General features: G+C 45.1%; 1 protein-coding gene across 2 annotated transcripts in view; it reads left to right on the top strand.

The window, feature by feature from the left end:
• The window catches only part of STRN3 (striatin 3), a 1,528,247-nt gene that overhangs the window by 462,434 nt on the left and 1,042,611 nt on the right, over positions 1-23,202 (top strand). For both annotated transcript variants that reach the window (XM_044073816.1, XM_044073815.1), the window contains exon 5: positions 15,667-15,846. In XM_044073816.1, the coding sequence (XP_043929751.1) occupies positions 15,667-15,846 (180 nt within the window). The remainder of the gene's footprint in view (positions 1-15,666; positions 15,847-23,202) is intronic.

The following is a 23,202-nucleotide window of genomic DNA, read 5'->3' as shown; positions in this document are numbered from 1 at the left end:
CCAGCTTAAATACAACGGCCCAGACAGCTTATCTCATGCCAGACAAACAAAAACAACTGACTCAATACTTCAAAAAGATGGCTACTTTTACCCAGCTCACTGCAAGGAAAATGGGCATTGGGGTTCATGGCATCCTGCATTCAACTAATTCCACATGCAAAGCTGCATATGAGGAAATTACAATGGTACCTGAAAAGTGTATGGACTCAACACAGGCACAGCCTCGAAACAAGTATACCTCTCATTCCCTGCCTTCAAAAAGAGTTCCTATGGTGGGCTCAAGCATGTCAAATAAACAAGGGTCTTCCTTTTGTCTTACCTCCTGCAAACCAAACTATGACAACAGATTCTTCAGACTACGCCTGGGGAGCACACATGGCAGGACAGTGCATACAGGGCAAATGGTCCGCAAAACAAATGCATCTACACATCAACCAAAAGGAGATGCTAGCTGTGCAAAATGCACTGACAGCCTTCAAGGACCTCTTGCATCCAGGACAACTACTAAGGACAGACAACACCACAGTTATGTGGTACATAAACAAACAGGGAGGAACACACTCCTACCCTTTATGCAGACAGGTAATGACCTTGTGGAACACAGCATTGACTTTCCAAATACAACTGCAAGCACAATTCCTGCCAGGAAAGGAAAACATATTGGCAGACGAATTAAGCAGAAATTTGGCAGATCCTCACGAGTGGAGACTACACCCACAAGTATTTTCAATGAGAACTCAAAGGTGGGGATGCCCAGACATAGATCTATTTGCCTCCCCCAACAATTGCCAACTACAGAAATTTTGCACAAGGACTTATCATTCCCTAGCCTGGAAAGTGGACGCTCTATCATTCAGTTGGACAGCATTGACAGTCTATGCCTTCCCACCACTACCTCTCTTGACCAAGGTATTACTGAAAGTCAGATCAGAGTCACCTCAAATGATCCTTATTGCTCCGGACTGGCCATGGCAGCACTGGTACCCATTACTAAGGACCTCGACTCACAGCCCTCCATTGATCTTACCTCAATTCCCACTTCTGTTGACTCATCAAAACTCTCAGATCCTTCACAGTCAGCTCAGCACTTTAAATTTAGCTGCATGGAGAATACCTTGAATTATCAATCAACACTTCTCTCAAAGGACGTCCTGAATGTCATTTTGGAGGCCAGGCGGCCCAGCACCAGAAAAACTTACTCAGACAAATGGAAAAGATTTTGTGCATGGAACCAGGCAAAAGGCCAAAATCCTTGGATACCAAACATTCCTCAAATACTACAATACTTAACTGAGAATGCTACACAAAGGCCTTTCTTTCTCATCCATTAAGATCCATGCTTCAGCCATTTCAGCTCAATATAATACAGATCATCCCATATTCTCACACCCTTTACTAAGGCAGTTTCTCAGAGGGGCTAAGAATATAAGACCCCCCCCCCCGAAAACCCCCAACTCCAGCTTGGGACCTCAACTTTGTTTTACAAAAATTAACACTGCCTCCTTTCGAACCAGCCTTCTCAGCAGAACTACAATACTTGTCATGGAAAACAGCTCTGTTGCTGGCTATCACCTCAGCACGCAGGGTCTCAGAACTACAGGCACTTATGGCAGTGGAACCTTTCATCATTTTCCATCAGGACAGAGTCTCTTCTGAACTAACCCTACCTTTATGCCAAAGGTAGTATCCAGTGTGGCTTTGAATCAGACCATTCATTTACCCACCTTTTATCCAAACCCCCAGAATAAAGGAGAAAGACTCCTTCACTCTTTGGACATTCACAGACAGCTACGTTACTATTTGGATAAGACAAAGACCTTCAGAAAAACTGACCAACTCTTTGTATCCTATGCTGCAGGTTCACAAGGAAAGGCTTTTTCAAAACAGACCATCTCCAAATGGATAGCACATTGTATCCGCTTTTGCTACTCGCACCATGGGAAAGCAGTGCCTATTAATATTAGGTCCCATTCTACCAGGGCTACAGCAACCTCAGCAGCCTTTCTCAGGGGGGTTCCAACCAAGGACATTCTGGAGGCAGCTACTTGGAGGTCAGTGCACACCTTTACCAAGCACTACCACCTTCCATTATACTCAAAAACCAGAGCTGGTTTTGCCACTGCAGTTCTGCAGGGCATCCTAGCTTCACCTAACCCAGTTTAGTACCAGCCACCCATCCATAGCTTTGGGATTCAACCCAAGTGTGATGACTGCAGCAGTATGACACGAACATAGTACAGTTTTGTACCTACCATAATTGTAGATGTTAGAGTGTATATACTGCTGCAGTCCAGGTTACCCTCCCACCATCCCCTCTACATACCAGGGTGTTAGTTATAACTCCATGTACATCAATCTATTGGATGCATGCCTATATGGTGTATTTGCTAACAGCTAGTACTGTTGTTTATCTACTAAGGTATTTTGCATAGTTATTTGTATTGCCTTCCTAGTTGGGGGCACCTGACATCTGGGGCAAGAAAAACTGAAGAAAATGGCGTCGGCTGCCTCTTTTATCCCCCTGTCGCACTGACGTCAGGGAAGAAGCGACGACAACCGACTCGCGACCGCCTGACGGCAGGATAACCCAAGTGTGATGACTGCAGCAGTATATACACTCGAACATCTACATTTATGGTAGGTACAAAACTGTACTTTTGGTCACTCCGTCCCTTTACACCCCGGCTAGAGCCTCTGATGCCCCCTCTCCATGGATGGCAGAGCCCGAAGGTCTAGGGATACACCCCTGAGCGGTCCCCTACTTTCTGAGGGCCCCTCAGAGTTGGTGCCTGAGGAGCCTCCCAGTAAGAAGTCGTGCAAGAGGAAGCACATCAACTCCCAGGACGAGTCACTCACTTCTGATACCGACCTCGAGGAATCAGAGGGGTCCCCCAAGTCGTCGTCCGATGATGTCTCTTTCTCCGACATCCTGGAGATTTTGAGACAAAGAGGTGACTGTCCCTCCAAGACCCCCCTCTGAGGAAGAGTCTGTATTCCTCAAGGCCTTCGGAGCTCAACCCTCCGCCTCCTGGGTGTCTCCACCCTTCGACGAACTCCTAGACTTGATTTGTCGAAGGGTGTGGGAGAACCCTGATTCCATGGAACCGGTGCCCAGACGTGCAAACAAGTTCTTGTCTGCTCCCCCGGGCAAAGAGTTTCTTATCAAAGGGGTTTCGGTAGATGCCTTGGTGGTGGCGGCAGTCACTCAGCAGGGAGTTGCAGCAGCTTCTTCTTCAGTCCACCCTCCTAACAAGGAGTCCAGGAGTATGGACCGGTATGGGAAGCGTACCCTGTCTACGGCGACCTTAACCTTACGGTCGTTGAATTACCTCTGCCATTTCACTCGGCTCCAAAAAGATCTCCTGAAGGAGCTAAGAAATACTCTGATGGGTAACATGCCTGAGGCGATAGCGCAGACTGTTAACACCCAGTTGTCTACCCTAGGGTCCATTGTCAACTCGTCCATGAGGCTCATATCTTATGCATCCGAAGGGGCGAGTAGGGCAGCTAGCTCAGGCGTAGCTTTCAGAAGGCAAGCCTGGATGCGCCTTTGTCATTTTGCAGAGGCCTTTAAGTCTTACTTCACTAACGCCCCCTTTGATGGGTCCTCTCTCTTCGGACTCAAAGTGAAAGACACTTTCACCAGATGCGAACAGGAGGGAAAGACCCTATCTGCCGTAGGGGCCCATTTTCCTCTCCCTTCTAGGCCTTATCCCAAGGCTCAGAGAGGGTGGAAAATGTGGTTCAAAAAGTCTCAGAGGTCCTTTCCCATGGCTCAAGGTGAGTCCCCCTCCAGAGGCAGAGGGGGGGGTAATTATTCTGGAAGACACTGTCCTAGAGGCAGAGGGGGCCCCCGCAACTCGGAAGATCGCAATTCCTTTTGCGGCTCTTCCTTCCAGCATTCCTGAGGTGTTGCCTGACTGTGCTATTCCGGAGCCAGTCGGGGGCCGAATTTCGCTGCATCCGGAAGCCTGGGAGAGCATCACCCAGGATCGTTGGGTGCTTCGAATAGCTACCGGAGGTTACACTATTCCGTTTGCGTCGACACCCCCTCCAGTCGGAAGGATCCTGGACGTCCCACCCAGTCAACAGGATCAAGCAGCACTAGAAGTGGCAAAGCTGCTAGAAAAAGGAGTCATCCAACCAGTCCCCTCAGACCATGTCGGATAAGGAACTTACTCACGACTCTTTTTGGTGCCAAAAAGAACAGGGGACCTGAGACCCATCTTGGATCTCAGTCGACTCAATTGCTACGTTCTGAAGTCCAAGTTCCGAATGGTCACACTTCAGTCCATTTTTCCACTGCTGGAGAAAGGAGTATGGATGTGCTCCATTGATCTTAAGGATGCCTACTACCACATCAAAATGGAGAAGGCATCCAGGAGTCATTTACGCTTCCGGCTAGGAGCCAGTCACTTCCAGTTTTGTGCCCTGCCCTTTTGTCTCACCACTGCCCCCAGGGTGTTTACCAAGTGCTTGGCAGTGGTGACGGCTCACCTGAGACGTCTAGGATTCCAGGTGTTTCCGTATCTGGACGACTGTCTTCTCGCCGCCCCCACCAGGCATCTGCGCATTCAAGCCAGGGAAACGACCATCTCACTTTGCCAACGTTTAGGAATTACCCTGAACTGGGAAAAGTCTGCCTTGCAGCCCTCACAGCGTGTTGTTGTTATAGGCGCAGAGCTAGACTCTATTCAAATGCGGGCCTTTCTACCGCAGGACAGGATAAAGGTGTTGCAGTCTCAGATCCACGCACTGTTGCCCCTTAGGAAAGTTCAGGCCAGGTTAGTTCTTCAGCTCTTGGGATCCATGGCCTCCACCATCATGCTGGTACCCCTGGCTAGGTTACACATGCAGATTCTACAGTGGCTCCTGTCGGTTCAGTGGTCCTTTCAAAAGCTTCCTCTTTCCCACTTGATACTTCTCACGGAGCGATCCAAACAGGACCTCCTCTGGTGGCTACGCTCCTCCAATCTGGACAGAGGGAGGAGCTTGGTTCCTATTTCTCCAGTGGCCACAGTGACCATGGACGCCACCCAGATGGGGTGGGGGGGCATTATCTAGGCAGGACAGTCCAAGGCACCTGGCAAGACCACGAGGTACACTTGCACATCAGTGTTCTGGAGATGAGAGCGGTGTTTCTGGCGTTGCGAGCACTCCAGGACTTTCTACCTCTGGGAACGATTGCAATTCACTCGGACAACATGTCCGTGGTGTGGTACCTGAACAAGCAGGGGGGAACCAAATCTTACCCCCTCTGCAGAGAGGCCACGCGAGTGTGACAGTGGGTGTTGTCTTCCCAGCACTTTCTAGTGGCAACGCACATTCCAGGGAGGCTCAACGTGATAGCGGGCAAGCTAAGCAGAGCTATTCTGATGCCTCATGAGAGGTCCCTGAACAACTGAGTGGCGGTTCAGATCTTCAAAAAGTGCGGTCAGCCTTGCTGCAATCTCTTCGCCAGCCCCCCTCAATGCCAAATGCAGCAAGTACTTCTCTCTGATCCCCCCACAGGGGGAATCACCCAGGGGACACTCTAGCTCACAATTGGCCCCCTGGTCTGGTCTACGCTTTCCCTCCGTTTCCTCTGTTGCCAAGAGTGATGCAGAAAGCCATATCCGTTGGAAGCAGGATGATTCTTATCGCCCCACACTGGCCTCGACAAGTATGGTTCCCCTTTCTTCAACGGTACGCACTGGACGGTCCGTGGACTCTGGACCCAGTGCCGGACCTCCTGATTCACGTCAGTACAACTTCATCCATCCCTGCAAACCCTCAGGTTGACAGCCTGGCTGATCCAGTTCCATCCCTAGTCAGGCTACATTCCTTTTCTCCTGAAGTGGTGCACATCTTGTCTTCTTCTCATAAGTCTTCCACCAGGAAGATTTATTCCAGCAAATGGAGGAGATTCTCCATTTGGGCTCAGGCCCAAGGGTTGGATCCCTTCACAGCCCCTATTCCGTCGGTCTTGGATTTTTTAGCCATGTTGTTCCGTCAGGGCTCCGTGCCCGCTACCATAAAAGTACAGTTGGCCGCAATTTCCAATTTTCACACATCTTCTGTGCAAGTGTACCTCGTGGTCTTGCCAGGTGCCTTGGACCGTCCTGCCTAGATAATGCCCCCCCCACCCCATCTGGGAGGCGTCTGTGGTCACTGTGGCCACTGGAGAAATAGGAACCAAGCTCCTCCCTCTGTCCAGATTGGAGGAGCGTAACCACCAGAGGAGGTGGGAAATTGGGAAAGAGGAAGCTTTTGAAAGGACCACTGAACCGACAGGAGCCACTGTAGAATCTGCATATGGGCCACGAGTATGATTGTCTAAAAGGCGCTTGGTGACTTCGTCCCCACAAACTGGACGTCTCTTCTAGGGGCCGGGCTTCCTTTGGTTCCACGGTTCTCAGGAGTGTCTTCTTATGAGCTTCCCAGGATAGAGGTGCTGGGGACGCTGTCCCGTGAGTAAGGAATGTAGGCGAGATAGGACCACATAACATCAGTTAGTTATGTACTCACCATAACGATTGATGTATGTGGTCCATCTCGCCTACATTCCTACGTACCCTCCCACCTGCCCCTGTTCTAGAGGAATTGGAAGAATGTTTGGCTCCGTGGACCCTTCAAGGTCAGTGATTTGTTCCCCTATTTGGCTGGATTTTCTTCCAGTGTTTTCTTGAGTATGGGTTATATGGGTTATGATTGTTATGATTGAAAACAAGATCTGGGGCTAGGGCGAGGTGCACTCTGGGATACCGGGTTAGCCCAGCCAATTAGAGACCTCATGCTAGAAAGTTTGGTCGAGTCGGAGCCGATTCTCAGCTCCGAACCCGTGAGTAAGGAATGTAGGTGAGATGAACCACATACATCGATCGTTATGGTGAGTACATAACTAACTGTTTTGCGAGTTTCAGACCTGAAGTCTTCTAAAAGATAAGTACCCCGTTGGGGATCCTTTTTTCTTACTCTAACCAACGTCAGAAAAAATTAATAATTGTCATGCCTGTGGAAAGCAAATATCTCAGAGATTTTCATTCTTACTGCGTTACCTGTTTAGGTCCAGACCACAGCGTCTCTCGCTGTTAGTTTTGCGCTTTGTTCAACGCCCAAACTATTCATTGTCGGGCTATTTTTGTAGCTAAATTCTTTCGCTGTCGATCTCCGTTTTCCGAAATGGCTTTGATAAGCCATCTGACTACTGATCTTATGAAAAAACGTAAGGATAAAGGCAGACACAGACCGCATAGGTCCAAAACTGCTGATGACACTACCGTTAAGTTAGTTGCTAATCCACCAGTACTCAGTGAGGCGCTTTCGCAGTCCCTGATACCCGCTTCTACAAATTCGCAGGCCTCTACTGAGACCCATTCGGAGTACGGTATGCAGCGAGATGCTTCTTCGACTATGGAACCTACAGGATGTCTCTACCTTGGCTGTGTCGGAGCCGCTGTCCAGGCACCGGCTTTTGAGGGTGTATTCAGGTGTTACGATTTTCATATTAAACCAACGACTTTAGTTTCAAACCAAAAATACTGAATTTCTCAGGCCTAGAGTTCACACTATGTCTAGGAAACCGACGACCAAGCGCATTCTCAGGCCCACATGCTACAAAAACAAATGCTTAAAATGGTTGAAGATCTTATTACTTTAATTAGGGGAAGTCAGCCTTCCCCCTCAAAAAGACCAAGAACTGTTTTTTCTTCTGGTTCTTCAGATCAGGAGTCTGATAACTCTGACCCTTCTGATTACCAGGACATACCCTTATCTCCTTATGAGGACTCTGATGCAGAGGATTCCATTCCCTCTGCTTCCCCACCAGAAGATTTTTCTTTTGGTGAAACCCTGCGTACCTTTAGAGAGCATTTCTGCTGGGAGAGCCAGGACTATTCTCAGTCCAAAAAAAGACTAGGGGAATTTTTAAACTTGCCTCAGCACAGGGCTCTAGCTATCCCTCCTGTTCTGGAAATTGTAGATGTCTTCTTGGAATCCAGCCTTACCCCTGATACTTTGCCTCTAGCTCCCAGGAAACCTGACAGGTTCTATAGAGTACATGACTCCCACAAATTCCTTTTTAAGAATCCTGCTGCGGATCCAGAGGCCATTTCCCAGGGACCTAAAGGCATTAAGGCTACAACGGCCAAAAATCCTACCCCTTCGGACAGGGATTCTAGGGCTTTAGACCGATGGGGTAAAAAGTTATACACCTCTGCTACTCTTGCCATCAGGGCTTTAAACTGCCAGTTTCATATGTTAAAGTATCAGCAACATATTATGGAACTAATTAAACAGAAAATGATGTTGATTCCTGATTGTACAGAACATAAAGATTTACAAGAGTTAATGCATTCTGCTAACCAAGTTGGTAAACATACTTTGCAATGTGGTTTTGATGCCTTAGAAGCATCTTGCAGGGCTGCTATCACTGGGTCTGTTCTTAAAAGACATGCTTGGCTTAAGGAGCAAACCTTGCCAGACCATGTCAAAGCAAAATTATTAGATGCACCATTAAACCAAGAGCATCTATTTGGCAGTAAAGCAGAAGAAGTCCTCAAAAGAATGGAGGAAAAAGCTAAATCTATGCAAACTGTTAACGATTTCTTACAAGTACAGCCACCTAGATTCAGTAGGCATTGGCCTTCTAAAATCTGGTCTATTCCAGTCCCTCCCAGACCATCTCAGTCCAAACCCAGGGGCAGCAGATCACCAGGACTACAGTCTCAGGGTATGCACAGATCTAAGCAATGGAGTGCTCCCACCTCTAAAATAAGGAGTAGTAATCAGCCATCCTATGGTAAAATCTCACAGTGACTTATCCTTAACTCTTCCAAGCCTTGCCCAAGTACTTGCACTTTTAGGCGGGAAACGTGCCCTGCATGCCAAAAACTGGGAGTACATTACCCAGGACAGATGGGTCTTGAACCTTGTTTCCCAGGGATACAGATTCCACTTCCAATCACTCCCAACCCCAAGCAGATGGCCAGACCTCCCCCCAAACCAGTGGCAGAGGCCCAAAAGCAAGTACTTTCTCTTATCAGTATCAAGGCTGTTCAAGCTGTCCCAGCAGAACAAAGGGGACAAGGCTTTTATTCCAGACTATTCCGGTACCTAGAAAAGAAAACTCTTGGTGCCCTATCCTGGATCTGTCTATTCTCAGCACCTTTCTGGTGGTTCCAGAATTCAAAATGCTTACTATCCTACAGCTGCTTCCTATGCTAGCCAAGGACTCCTGGCTAGCAACCCTAGACTTAAAAGAAGCTTATCTGCACATCCCCATAAGGGAATCTTGCAGGAAATACCTATGTTTCAGAGCAGGCTCTATGCACTGTCAGTTCTCTGCAAATCCCTTTGGCTTATCTACTGCACCCAGGGTATTTACAAAATGCCTAGCTCCAGACATTGCATATTGCAGGCAGAGAACAATTCAATTTTACCCATACTTGGATGATCGCCTGATTTAGGCTGACGGTCAGGAATTGCTACTACAACACCTGGCATTTGTAAAGACACTTCTAACTTCTCTGGGGTACACCAGCCAACAAATTGTATTCCTGGAAGCAAGCTTGAACACAACTTCCCAGATGGCATTCCTCACTCCAGAAAAACAAATTTGAGAAATGACTTCAATCTACTGGCTAACAAAGCCCAGCTGTCTGCAAGAAAAACACTGCAAGTCCGAGGGTTCATGGCCTCTTGCATTCTACTAATTCCATATGCAAGACTGCATGTAAGGAAACTTCAGTGCTACTTAAAAAGTCTCTGGTGTCAACATTCTCGGGACCTGGAAACAATGATTCCTATCATTCCTTGCCTAAGGACAGAGTTCCTTTGGTAGGCAGAGGCCTGCTACCACAGAAAGGGATTACCTTTCACTCAACCCCCTGCTGTCCAAACCCTAACAGACACATCAGACTGTTTATGGGGGGTCACATGGTAGGACAGTGCATTCAGGTAAAATGCAGACCAAAGCAAATGCACTTGCATATCAATCAAAAAGAAATGTAGCTTTACAGTGTTCTCTGACAGCCTTCAAAGGCCTTATTCTTCCAGGACAACTATTGGTAAAGACCGACTTAACACCACAGTTATGTGGTACATAAACAAGCAGGGGGGGACTAATTCATACCCACTCTGCAGATTAGCCATGGCTCAGTGGAACACAGCCTTGAGCAACCAAGTGCACCTGCAAGCTCAGTTCCTGCCAGGCAAACTAAATTCACTGGCATATGACTTGCACGTAAATCTCATGGGCCCACATGAGTGGAAACTGGAACCCAAAATATTCAAGCTTTTGAGAAACAGGTGGGGAGCACCAGAGGTGGACCTCTTTGCTTCCCCGTCAGAACTGTCAGTTGAGCAAATTTTGCACCAGAACTCCCCACAGCCAAGCTTGGAAAGTGGATGGCCCTGTCCTTTACCTGGGAAAGCCTCTCAATCTATGTCTTTCCTCCTCAGCCCCTCCTTTTGAAGGTTCTACTAAAGATCAAACAGGACAAGCCAAGGACAATCCTAATTGCACCAGACTGGGCACGCCAGCACTGGTACTTTATTTTGCGCAGTCTGACAGTAGTGCCACCATGCACCTGCCTCAGTCCCCTTCCCTGCTGTCCCAGCAGGAGGGCCAGGCTTTGTACCCGCAGCTACAGACCCTGAACATCGCAGCCCAGCTCATCCCCTGAACTCATCACCAGCAACTCTCAGTAAGCAGGTGCTGGATGTCATTCTGGAGGCAAGGAGGCCTAGTACTAGAAAATCCTATTTGGAAAAGTGGAAAAGATACTGTTCCTGGAGCCACTCTCAGGTAATGGACACACCTGTGCCCAGCTTACCTCGTATACTAGATTACGTAACAGAAATGCTCCACAAAGGCCTGTCCTTCTCTTCAATTAAGATTCATGCCTCTGCCATCTCAGCTCATTATAATACTGAGCCCAACCCTCTTCTCTCATTCTCTGGTCAAACAGTTCCTGAGAGGAGCCAAAAATTTAAGACCCCCCCAGGAGAGCTCCCATTCCAGCTTGGCACCTTAACTTTGTATTGGAAAAGCTCACGCTTCCGCCATTTGAACCTGCTGCTACAGCAGAGTTAAATTTCCTTTGATGGAAAACAGCTTTACTTCTAGCCATCACTTCAGCAAGCAGTGTGTCTGAATTGCAGGTCCTTATGGCCGTGGAACCCTTGATTATTTTCCATGCGGACAGGGTTTCCCTCAGGACTAACCCATCATTTATGGCCAAGGTGGTATCTAGTGTGGCTTTAAACCAATCCATTCATGTGCCAACTCTTTATCCTAATCCTTAAAATAAAGGGGAAAGGATCCTGCACTCCCTGGACATGCACAGGCAGCTTAGGTTCTATCTGGACAGGACTAAGAATTTCAGAAAATCTGAGCAGCTGCTAGTCAGCTTTGCTGCAGGGGCAGAGGGCAAAGCCATTTCAAAGCAAACCATTTCTAAATGGATAGCACACTGCATCCATTTCTGTTACAAATACCATGGGAAACCTACCCCACAGGGGATCAGAACACATTCCAGTAGAGCTACATCAACCTCTACAGCTTTTCTCAGGGGAGTCCCTACCAGGGACATCCTGGAAGCTGCAACCTGGAGCTCTGTACACACTTTCACTAAGCATTGCCACTTAACTATCTTTTCTAAATCCAGAGCTGGATTTGCCACAACAGTCTTACAGGGTCTGATTGCCAGCCCTAATGCTTCTTAACTACCTCCACCCATCCTCAGCTTTGGGAATCAACCCAAATGTGATAACTGCAACAGTGAAACACAAAGAACATAGTACAGTTGTGTACACTTAGCATAAATGTAAATGTCCGAGTGTATTCACTGTTGCAGGCCTGGTTACCCTCCCTCCAGCCCCCTGACTTCTCTTTACTTCTACCTATCTTTTTTGTTTGGCATATCTTATATCATTGGTATTTGCTTTTTGCTATGGGTGTTCCATACTATGTTATTGCTTCCTATTTTGGGGGCTCCTGATATCTGGGGCAAGAAAAACTGATGTAATGGCGTCGGCTGTATGTTTTATACCCCTGGCGACCTGACATCATGGAAGAAGCGACAGCAACTGATGCAGAAATCCCAAGACTGTGGTATTCAGGCCGACTTGAGGGCTACCTGCAGTCAAATAACCCAAATGTTATGACTGCAACAGTGAATACACTCGAACATCTACATTTATGTTAAGTGTACACAACTGTCCTGTTCTATTCCACTGGCCTCGTCTAATATGCACTCTTTGGGTTCTGGATTCACTTCCAGATCTTTTGTGTCACCCCTCTGTGCTACCTCATCCAGACATACAAGCCTTCAGGTTGACTGCATGATTTCTCCAAATCCAGTGATGGTTAGACAGTCCAGGCTTTCTTCCCTGGTTTTGCGATTCAAAAGCAAATGGAAGCCATTCTCAGTTTGGGCTGTTGAAAGAATTCTAGACACCTTTTCAGCACCCATTCCAGCAGTTTTACAATTTCTAGCTTCCATTTTTCATAATGGAGAAATGTACTCTACGGCTGGCTGCAATCTCCAGTTTTCATGTGGGCAAAGATTGTCACTGACCTCCTTTATGTTATGCAAGGCAATTCTTAAAAGTACCGATTTGCTTAGACCACCTCTCAAGAACCCTACCTCTCCTTGGGACTTAACGATTCTTCTCCAAGCCTTAACTCAGTATTCCTCTGAACTTTCAGCAAAGGCTGATTTTTAAATTTTTGTCCTGGAAAACCATTTTTCTAGTTGCTATTACATCTGCTAGAAGAGTTTTGGAACTTCAGCTTCATCTTGCCAGTCACCTTATATCATTTTTCACAAAAAACGGGTTTCTCTTCACTCCAGTCCATCCTTTCTTCCAAAAGTAGCTTCTGTATTTGCCCTTAACAAGTCCATTAATTTGTCAGTGTTCTTCTCAAAATTCTCCATTAAAGGGAAATATATGCTTCATTTATTGGATGTGCATAGACAGCTGAGATTTTATCTAAACGGAACAAAAAGCTTTCAGGAAGTCTGACCAATTTGTTTCCTTTTCAAAATCTACGTTGGGACAATCTGTGTCTAAAGTTACATTCCTTCCATGGCTCACTGAATGTTATAAACACAAGGGTTTGTTTACCAAGACCAACACAAGCTCATACCACAAGATCTGTCTCCATTTCTTGTACTTTTTTTCCAGAACTTCTGTAGATGATGTTTGTGGTGCTGCTTCTTGGTCCAGTGCTCATACTTTCATAGCTAATTTCAACTTGGATATACTTTCTAGGAACAGGGCAACGTTTGGTTCTGACGTACTCCACAATTATCATTCCTTGAGACCACCCTAGGTTAACACTAGCAGGGGGACTCTGTCTTAAAGTTTGATGAATAGGTGAAAAAGACAACATCAGATAAAACGTTTATGTGCTCACCATAACAATGTAACTGTGTTGTTCCTTTTCATCCTTCCTCAACCTCCCCTTCGTCCTTCCCCCTTCCATTGGGATCAGATATTCATATGTTTTCCTGGTATGACCATGTGGTGTTCTCCTTTTTTAGTCTTCCTCTCTTAGCTCCAGATACATTTCCTGTCATGTTTCTAGACATTTATAGAGTTGTTTCCTTTCTATAGGTTGATACCAAGGGGGCAAACTTGATTTGAGGTGATCTGAGGCTTGGGAAAGGATTATGGGTAAGGGGAGGAGTTTGAACTACAGATCCAAATTCTGAATGTGGCTGAAGTCTGAGCTTATGGATGAAAAACAACCACATAGATGCTTCGTTATGGTGAGTACATAAAGTCTCCCTGAACCACCCACTTTCCCTGCTAATTTTATATTCCAGCTCGAAGATTGAACAACAATGGGGAAAATAGAGCACCATAACCCACTGTGTGAAGTCTTGCAAAGAACACACTTTTCAGTGTAGCTGAATCTGTGCAAGTGAATTTAACCCAACATTCACTCAAACTAGTATCACAAAACTAAATGTGCATGGTCAAAAAGTACATTACTCTATGAAATAAGCATCACAGTAATACTTAAAATCTAAAGTAACATCAGATGCATTTATAACAAATGAATGTATGCTAGTTGCACTTAGCACCAAATGTATAAACTCTAAAATTAGTCTCAATGAAATTTAGACCAAATGCTTGGAACTCTGTGTCTGTATGTGCACACCCATACATATGTAGAAATACATAAAATGTGTGTGTGTGTGTGTATGTATATATATATATATATATATATATATATATATATATGTATGTGTATATACACACACATGTATATGTCTGTATGCATCTGTTTTTATGTATTGTATATATATGTATATATATATATATATATATATATAGATATATATAGAGAGAGAGAGATACAGAGATATAGATATATAGATATATCTAGATATATATATATATATATATATATATATAGAGAGAGAGAGAGAGAGAGAGATATAGATAGATGCATACTTAAAAAGGTAACTGTAAATATTGTGATCTTACTGTGCTAGGCAGTTTTCTTCCCAGACTTCTGCTGAAATAGGCTTCAAACTCTGTTGGACAACCTAGCCAGCAAAGTTAAACATGACAAAATAAAAATAAGGATTTTTTTTTGTCCACAGAGCACCTTACCTGTCATCTTTCTGGACATTTGTTTAGTTTCCCCAGCATCCTCTCATGCTTTTCTTTGTCATCACCAGAGACTGTCCCCTTTGTTTTCCCTCAGATGTGTCTGAGATAAACTGAGTAGTACTGGAGTCTGGACCAACCCTCTTCATTGCTGACAATATCCATTTCAACATAGCACTAGGTCTTTCTGCTATTTCTTCCTTTGTGATTTCCCCTACCCATTCATTATTACTAGCAGCAGCTTCTATAGGACAGCGCCAGTCCCTTGGTAAAGTCCATGTAGGATTTGTGTACTGCTTCTTCCCTGTCAGCTTCTGATAAACCCACTTATAAAGCGAGACCACATTAAATGACAGCTCTTTATGTCTGTGCATCTGCATTAGTTATCGTTTCCTTGGAAGGAGCCAATTTTCCCCTTAAGATTGTCAGTGATTTTTTTCCCTTGGGAGGGTGGCCTAATGGTTAAGGTGTTTGCCTTGCAAGCACAAGGTGCAGGGTTTGATTCTCACAAGGGATAATTGGCTAGGCTTAAAATGGCTCGCAAGGGCAGTTAGCTTAGTACTAATCTATGAACCTTGCCACTGCTGTTCGGCTGCCTCTGACCCCTCCCAAATGTGTATATGTGTGTCTGTATGTATAGATATTTGTGTGTGTATATATGTGTGTGTATATATGTATATATATATATATATATATATATATATGTATATATATATATAATTTTTTTTTTTTTTTTAATAATTGGAGTACTTTTGCAGTCTCAGTCCCTCAGTGATCTGTTGAAAATCAGCAGGGTTATTCAGCAACTTGGACAGAATCTTGAAAATTTAGGAAGAAGTTAGACGTGATGGTTATATCTCTCCCCCAAATTTGTTTTAGAAATGGTTAGATGCATTTAATTTCATTTTGTTGTAATTAATTGAATTGAATTTATATCTATTTATTTATTTTTGAAGGAATCTGTTTTAGTTTTTTAAGCAGTCTTGGTTTGTACTGTTTGTTGACTTGGTGTTAAGATTATTTAGCAAATGTGTTAACAACTTATTTTTTGTCTTTTAGATATCTTCAAGAAGTAGGCTACACTGATACAATATTAGAAGTACGGTCCCAAAGGGTGCGTTCTTTACTAGGGCTTTCTAGTTCGGAACAGAACGGTTCAGTGGAGACAAAAAATCTGGAACAGATCCTCAATGGAGGTGAAGCACCATCATTGAAACAAAAGGGACAAGAAATAAAAAGGTATTAAGTTGTTGTAATTGTGAATGAAAAGCTGGACTGATCAGAAGCAGTTTTGGGATGGGGCAATTTTGTCTCTACAGTGCAAAACAGCACACTTAAACAATAATTCATGACTAAGTGTGGCTAATGCAGGGTTTAGCCATGGTTGGTGGTGTTAAGTCAAAAGGGAGAAGGCTGAGTGACAAAATAGTGTTGGCCATAAGTAATCTCTGCATTTATCACACCTGATCGTGATATGTTATGCAGTTACCGTTTCCATGTGTTTTTGCTAGCTGTAGTCTGGTTAGATGTATTGCATATGCTTATGCTGCTGATCTGAAGTTGCCTGCACAGTGCATATCTTTGAGTGCTATTACTGCCCCTTTGTTCCATCATAAATGTTTTAGCAACCGGCATCACAACATCACCACCGTCCCAAATTATGTGCACATATTTTGTGTGTGTGTGTGTGTGTGTGTGTATATTAATGTGTACATATATACCTAAGTGTGTGTATGTATGTGTGTGTAGAGATGTCTATATATAGATGTGTGTGTGTGTATGTGTATATATATATATATATATATTTTTTTTTTTTTATGTATGTGTATACACACACACACACACACATATATATATTATGTATGTGTGCGTGACGCACACACACACATATCTATATATATATATCATATATATATATATATATATATATATATATATATAGATATAGATATGAATCTTTGATATAGCAGAAGCCAACAATCCCGACCGTTTTTGTGAGGAAAAAAAGCCCCATTTTCCTTTCCACCCTAGCGTGTGTGTGTGTGTGTGTGTGTGTATATTAATGTGTACATATATACCTAAGTGTGTGTATGTATGTGTGTGTAGAGATGTGTATATATAGATGTGTGTGTGTGTGTGTGTGTGTGTGTGTGTGTGTGTATACATATATATATATATATATATATATATATATATATATATATTTTTTTTTTTTTATGTATGTGTATACACACACACACACACACATATATATATTATGTATGTGTGCGTGACGCACACACACACACATATATATATATATATATATATATATATATATATATATATATATATATATATATATATATATATATATATATATATATATATATATATATATATCTATATATATATATATATATATATATATATATATATATGAATCTTTGATATAGCAGAAGCCAACAATCCCGACCGTTTTTGTGAGGGAAAAAAGCCCCATTTTCCTTTCCACCCTAGCGTGTGTGTGTGTGTGTGTGTGTGTGCGCAGGCGTGCTTGTTTGGGCCTTCCTTACCATGGCTGACACCCCTAAGCCAGGGTTTAGGAAGTATGCCAAGTGTGGACATAAGCTACCATCATCCAATGCCCACACTCCGTGTTGTATGGTTGGGAGTTCCCCATTTGGATTCCTCCTATTCAGTCTGCATGGGCTTCAACCCCTACGCATTGATCAACAGGAGGAACAAGCTTATTCTAAAGGGCCTTCTCCCACCTCCTGCAGAGGCCTCCTCTTCCTCCACTATGGCTTCTGGGACCCAACCTCCCTGTAAAAAGTCCAAAGATGGATTAAAGGCCTGTACTAAAGAGCAGGATCAGCCTAAGAAGAGGTCTCCAGAGCATTTGTCCTCGGCCATGCCTTTTACAAAGTCCCATCCATATCCAAGCTGGAGTTCTCTTTGGCTGCGGTCTCCAAGCTTTTCCCGGGAGCCGGAGACTTCTCGGGCTGGGTTGCCAGCCCCCCCTTCCTCCCCTTGGCGCTGTTCTAGGCCGGAGTCAGTGGCCTCTTCAGTTCAGTCCACTCTGAGTCTGTCTGAAGCCAAGGTGGATAGGATGATGTTGAAATTGCCTAGGGCCCAAATTCAGGTGAGAGTCTTGCCTGCTGCATCCCCATCTGGGTCCGGGAGCATGCAGTCCGCCTTCCTTCCTATCTCTCCTTCTCTGATCCGACCTTTGGTTTTGGAGTCCTTGGATCCGAGGTTCTCTGGATGTCCTTCAAGGATGCATCTGCAGTCCTTACATATGGGTTGTCCTGCCTCAGGCAGCCGGATTCCAAAGTCTGGGTCCGGCGTCGGCTGATGTCGCCCATTTCCCGACGTCAGAGCGCCTGAGATATAAAAGCGTCAGCCGACGCCATCTTCCTCAGTCTTTCTTGCCGCGCGGTGCCCGAAGCAGAAGCAGTTCGCAAGTGCCGGTCGGCCAGTTCCTGTGATTTCAGCTAACCGAAGACCTCAAAAAGCTAAGTACCCTGTTGGGAACTCTTTCTTGCCTCAGCCGATGTCAGATCAAACAGTTAAAGTTAATAATTGTTTAACTTGTGGGAAACAAATACCTCATAAGGATTTCCACTCTTACTGCCTACCCTGCCTAGGCCCAGACCACGATGTCTCGGCCTGTGCAGCCTGTGCTTCCTTCAATAGACGCACTCTTAGGCGTCGGGCGGAGTTTGCAGAGGAATTTTTTGGGGAAAATTACTGTTACAACATGCCGTCGGAGCTACCGACACCTCATTTACCCAAAAAATGGAAGGACAAGGACCGACACACGCGGACCGTGGTTTAGGCCGAAACCACGCCTAGGCCTACCGCGAGTGTCTCGGTCTCTGCTGAAACCGAATCCTCGGTGCTTCCGACCGACGAAACCACGCAACCGACAACCTCGGCCCCGGAGGCCACCTCGGAGTCGGTCATAGAATTTCCTTCTGAAACCGGTGTTCAGGAAATATCCGACACCATTTCTCTGGATAAGACTACTCCAGCACGTGGGGCAGCCAGGCCTCCTGTATCCATGTCCATAAAGGCATTTAGACATGCTAAAACTGCTAAACAGCCAAAATCTCTCCCTCCCAAGGCTATTCCTCAGGGATCCACTCCGGTTCACAGATTTTAAGTTTAGCGGAGGACCTTATTTCCGTAATTAGGGGCTCTCAGCCACATCCGGACAGGGGCTCTCAACCTCCTCAAGACAAAAGGCCCAGGGTTGAGCAGACAGATCCCAAGTCTTCTGATGAGGCCTCAGATGACTCTGCCCTATCAGACTACCAGGAGGAGGCCTTTACGGCCTACGAGGATTCTGATGCAGAGGAATCTATTCCCTCGGCCTCCCCTCCTGAAGAGTTGTCCTTTGGGGAGACCCTTCACTCCATGAGAGAGCATTTCAAATGGCAGGGCCAGGAATTCTCTGATTCCAGGAAGAGGTTAAGGACTTTTTTGCATTTACCTCAGCATAGACCTTTGGCTATTCCTCCTGTTTTAAATGTCCTTGATGATGTGTACTCTGAGTCTAGTATTTCCCCTGACTCCCTTCCTCTTGCTCCTGTCAAACCCACAGGTACTACAGGGTCCCAGACTCGCATCATTTCCTTTACAAGGGCCACTCTGCTGACCCAGAAACTATTTCCCAGGGCCCTAAAGGGGTTGCAACCACCACTACTAAAAACCCACTTCCTTCTGAAAGGGAGTTCAGGGCTTTAGAGAGATGGGGTAAAAAGGTGTATAGTTCTTCCACTCTTTCTATGAGGGCATTAAATTGTCAGTTCCATATGATACAGTACCAAGAGTATTTGTTAGATGAATTGCATAAAAAACTATCTTCACCTGAACCCGTAGATCGCAAGGCACTTCAGGATCTGGTACGTAACTCCCAGCAGGTTAGCAACCATTTCTTGCAGTGTGGTTATGATGCATTGGAAGCTTCATGTAGGTCAGCAATGACAGGTGCAGTCATATGTAGACATGCTTGGCTGAAGGAACAAACACTGCCAGATCATGTTAAAGCAAAGCTTCTGGATGCTCCACTGGAAAAGCAAAAGTTATTTGGCTCCATGGCTCAAGAGGTCTTAAAGAAATTTGAGGAAAAGGCTAAATCAGTACAAACAGTCAAAGATTTCCTACAGGTCCAACCACCAAGATTCAGCAGAAATTGGCCTTCTAAGAATTGGTCCTTTCTGGACACAGACAGATTTCAAAGAGGCAAGAACAGGCGTGCCAGAGGTAGAGGGCAAGCTCGAGGCTCCTACAGAGGACGTCAATGGCAGCCTCCTAACCAGAGAGGTACTGCAGGACCTACAACTACTACACAAGGACCATCTCAATGACTTGACTATGACCCCGCCAACCAGGGCTCAATTGGAAGCACCTTTGGGCGGAAAGCTATCTTTATTCTCAAAAAATTGTCACAGTATTACAAAGGACAAATGGATACTGCAAATAATAGACAAAGGATACAGATTCCATTTTCATACATTACCAAAAAGACAAGGCATACCAAACCTGCCACCAAACCAAAGGGCAGAGGCTTTCAAACAAATTTCCAAACTACTTCAAATGAAAGCAATAGAAAGGGTTCCTCTCACAGAACAATGCCAAGGATTTTATTCCAGACTATTCCTTGTTCCAAGAAAAGAAAAACAATGGAGGCCTATTCTGGACTTGTCCGCACTGAATACTTACCTCATCGTGCCAAAATTCAAAATGCTGACCTTACAGCAACTCCTTCCCATGCTGGGCAAGGGGTCCTGGCTGGTAACTCTAGACCTCAAGGAGGCATACCTGCATGTCCCTATCAGACAAAGTTGCAGAAGACACCTCAGATTTCTTGCAGGTTGAGAGCATTATCAATTCTCAGCATTGCCATTTGGCTTATCTACTGCGCCCAGAGTATTCACGAAATGCCTGGCATCAATAATTGCATATGCAGACTTCAGGGGATTCAAATTTACCCATACCTGGACGACTGCCTCATACAAGCGGACAGCCAGCAAACACTGGTAAAACACTTAAACTATGCCATCTGACTACTACAGGCCTTGGGATACACAGTCAACATTCAGAAATCAAGACTTGTTCCATCCCAACGAATAATTTTCCTGGGTGCAAAGCTGGATACAAACACCCAGATGGCTTTTCTCACAGAAGAAAAACAAGCACAACTACCGGATTATTTCAGAAATCTGACAACACAAACCCAGCTAACTGCAAGGAAAATCCTGCAGGCCCTGGGATTCATGGCATCTTGCATTCTTCTGATTCCACAAGCAAGGCTGTATATGAGGAAACTACAATGGTACCTAAGGAGTCTATGGTCTCAGCACAGTCACAGTCTGATCCCCCTCATTCCATGCCTTCAAAATGAATTCCTGTGGTGGGCAAAAGCAAGCCAGTCAAACATGGGCCTGCCTTTCAGCAAGCCACATATCAGCCAAACCATTACAACGGATGCCTCAGACCATGGATGGGGAGCGCACATGGAGGGCAGATGCATTCAAGGACAATGGACACAAAAAGAATTGCATCTGCACATCAACCAAAAGGAAATGCTGGCAGTGATACATTCCATCGAGGCCTTCAAGCTCTTCCTGCACCAAGGTCACCTGTTAATAAAGACAGACAATACCACAGTTATGTGGTACATAAACAAGCAAGGAGGTACCCATTCATACCCCCTTTGCAGGCTGGCAATGAATCTGTGGGAACTTTCCCTAAAACTCAATATAGAGCTACAATCCCAGTTCGTACCAAGAAAAGACAATGTACTGGCGGACAGCCTGAGCAGAAACATCATGGATCCACACGAATGGATGTTGCACCCAGATATCTTTCTCCAGATAACACAGTCATGGGGAACGCCGGACATAGATCTTTTTGCCTCCCACCACAACCATCAACTGAGGAAATTCTGCATAAGGACATACCATCCTCAAGCATGGAAAGTGGACGTCCTCTCCTTCAGCTGGAATACTCTAACAGTATATGCATTCCCACCGCTTCCATTAATGACCAAGGTCTTACTGAAGATCAGGACAGAACAACCAAAAGTAATTCTGATAGCTCCGGACTGGCCAAGACAACACTGGTACCCACTGTTAAGGAGCATGTCACGCACGAAACCTTGGCCTCTACCACAATGGCCACTTCTTCTGACACAGCACAATTGCAAGACTCTGCACTCCAGTCTAAAAACCTTACAGCTGACAGACTGGAGAATACCTTGACTCCTCGCCAGGATAAACTATCCAAGAGGGTACAGGATATCATCATGGAAGCCCGGCGGCCTTCCACAAGAAAAGCATATTCAGCAAAATGGAAAAGATTTCGTACCTGGAACACCGCAAAGGGTCAAGATCCGACAATCATGAGCATTCCACATATTCTGGAATACTTGGCTGAAATGCTCCATAATGGCCTTTCTTATTCCTCCATAAAGATTCATGCTTCAGCAATTTCAGCAGAGTACAACACTGACCCACCTGTATTCTCTCATCCTCTGCTAAGACAGTTTCTAAGAGGGATAAAAAACATCAACCCTCCAAGGAAACCACCAGTGCCTACGTAGGACCTTAACTTCATGTTGGAAAAATTAACTCTTCCCCCCTTTGAACCAGCAGCATCTTCAGAACTACAATTCCTGTCTTGGAAGACTGCCTTCCTTCTGGCCATAACCTCAGCAAGAAGAGTATCTGAGTTACAGGCCCTCATGGCAGTACAGCCATTTCTCATTTTTCATCAGGACAGAGTCTCTTTGAGAACCAATCCTTCATTCATGCCAAAGGTGGTATCCAGGGTTTCACTGAACCAGGCTATTCACCTGCCTACCTTCTTTCCAAATCCACAAAATAAAGGAGAGAAACTTCTGCATACTTTGGACATCCACAGACAGTTGCGCTACTACTTGGACAGAACTAAGACTTACAGAAAAACTGACCAACTCTTTGTAGCATATGTTGCTGGTGTACAAGGAAAAGCAATTTCCAAACAGACAATTTCAAAATGGATAGGAAATTGCATTCGGTTCTGTTACTCCTTTCATGGAAAAGCTGTGCCAGCTAACATTAGGCCTCATTCCACCAGAGCAACAGCCACCTCCACAGCCTTCTTAAGAGGGGTGGCTACAAAGGACATTTTAGAAGTGGCTACATGGAGCTCCGTGCATACATTTTCCAAGCATTACAACTTGCCCTTATATTCCAGATCCAGAGCAGGCTTTGCTACTGCAGTCCTGCAGGGCATGTTGGCTACACCATCCTTTTCTTAGGTCCTACCTCCCCCAGCTTGGCTATGGTATTCTACCCATATGTAAGGACTGCAGATGCATCCTTGAAGGACATAGTACAGTTTTGTACCTACCATAAATGTAGATGTCCGATAGCTATGCATCTGCAGTCAGGTTTTCCCTCCCTCCTACCCCTATGTGGTATACTTTGGGTAATTATCCCTTATTTTAGCTAGCTGGGGTTATCTTTTATGGTGTATTTGTTTTTTATTGCTGTGCATGTTTGGAATTTTTTCATCTCTCCAAATTTAGCCTTACTTAGAGGGCAACTGGCATCTGGGGCAAGA

This window comes from Protopterus annectens, chromosome 6.part0, assembly GCF_019279795.1.
Source record: "Protopterus annectens isolate FY-2018-M chromosome 6.part0, PAN1.0, whole genome shotgun sequence".
NCBI classification, from domain to species: Eukaryota; Metazoa; Chordata; order Ceratodontiformes; family Protopteridae; genus Protopterus; species Protopterus annectens.
This window is presented reverse-complemented; position numbering and strand designations above follow the sequence as displayed.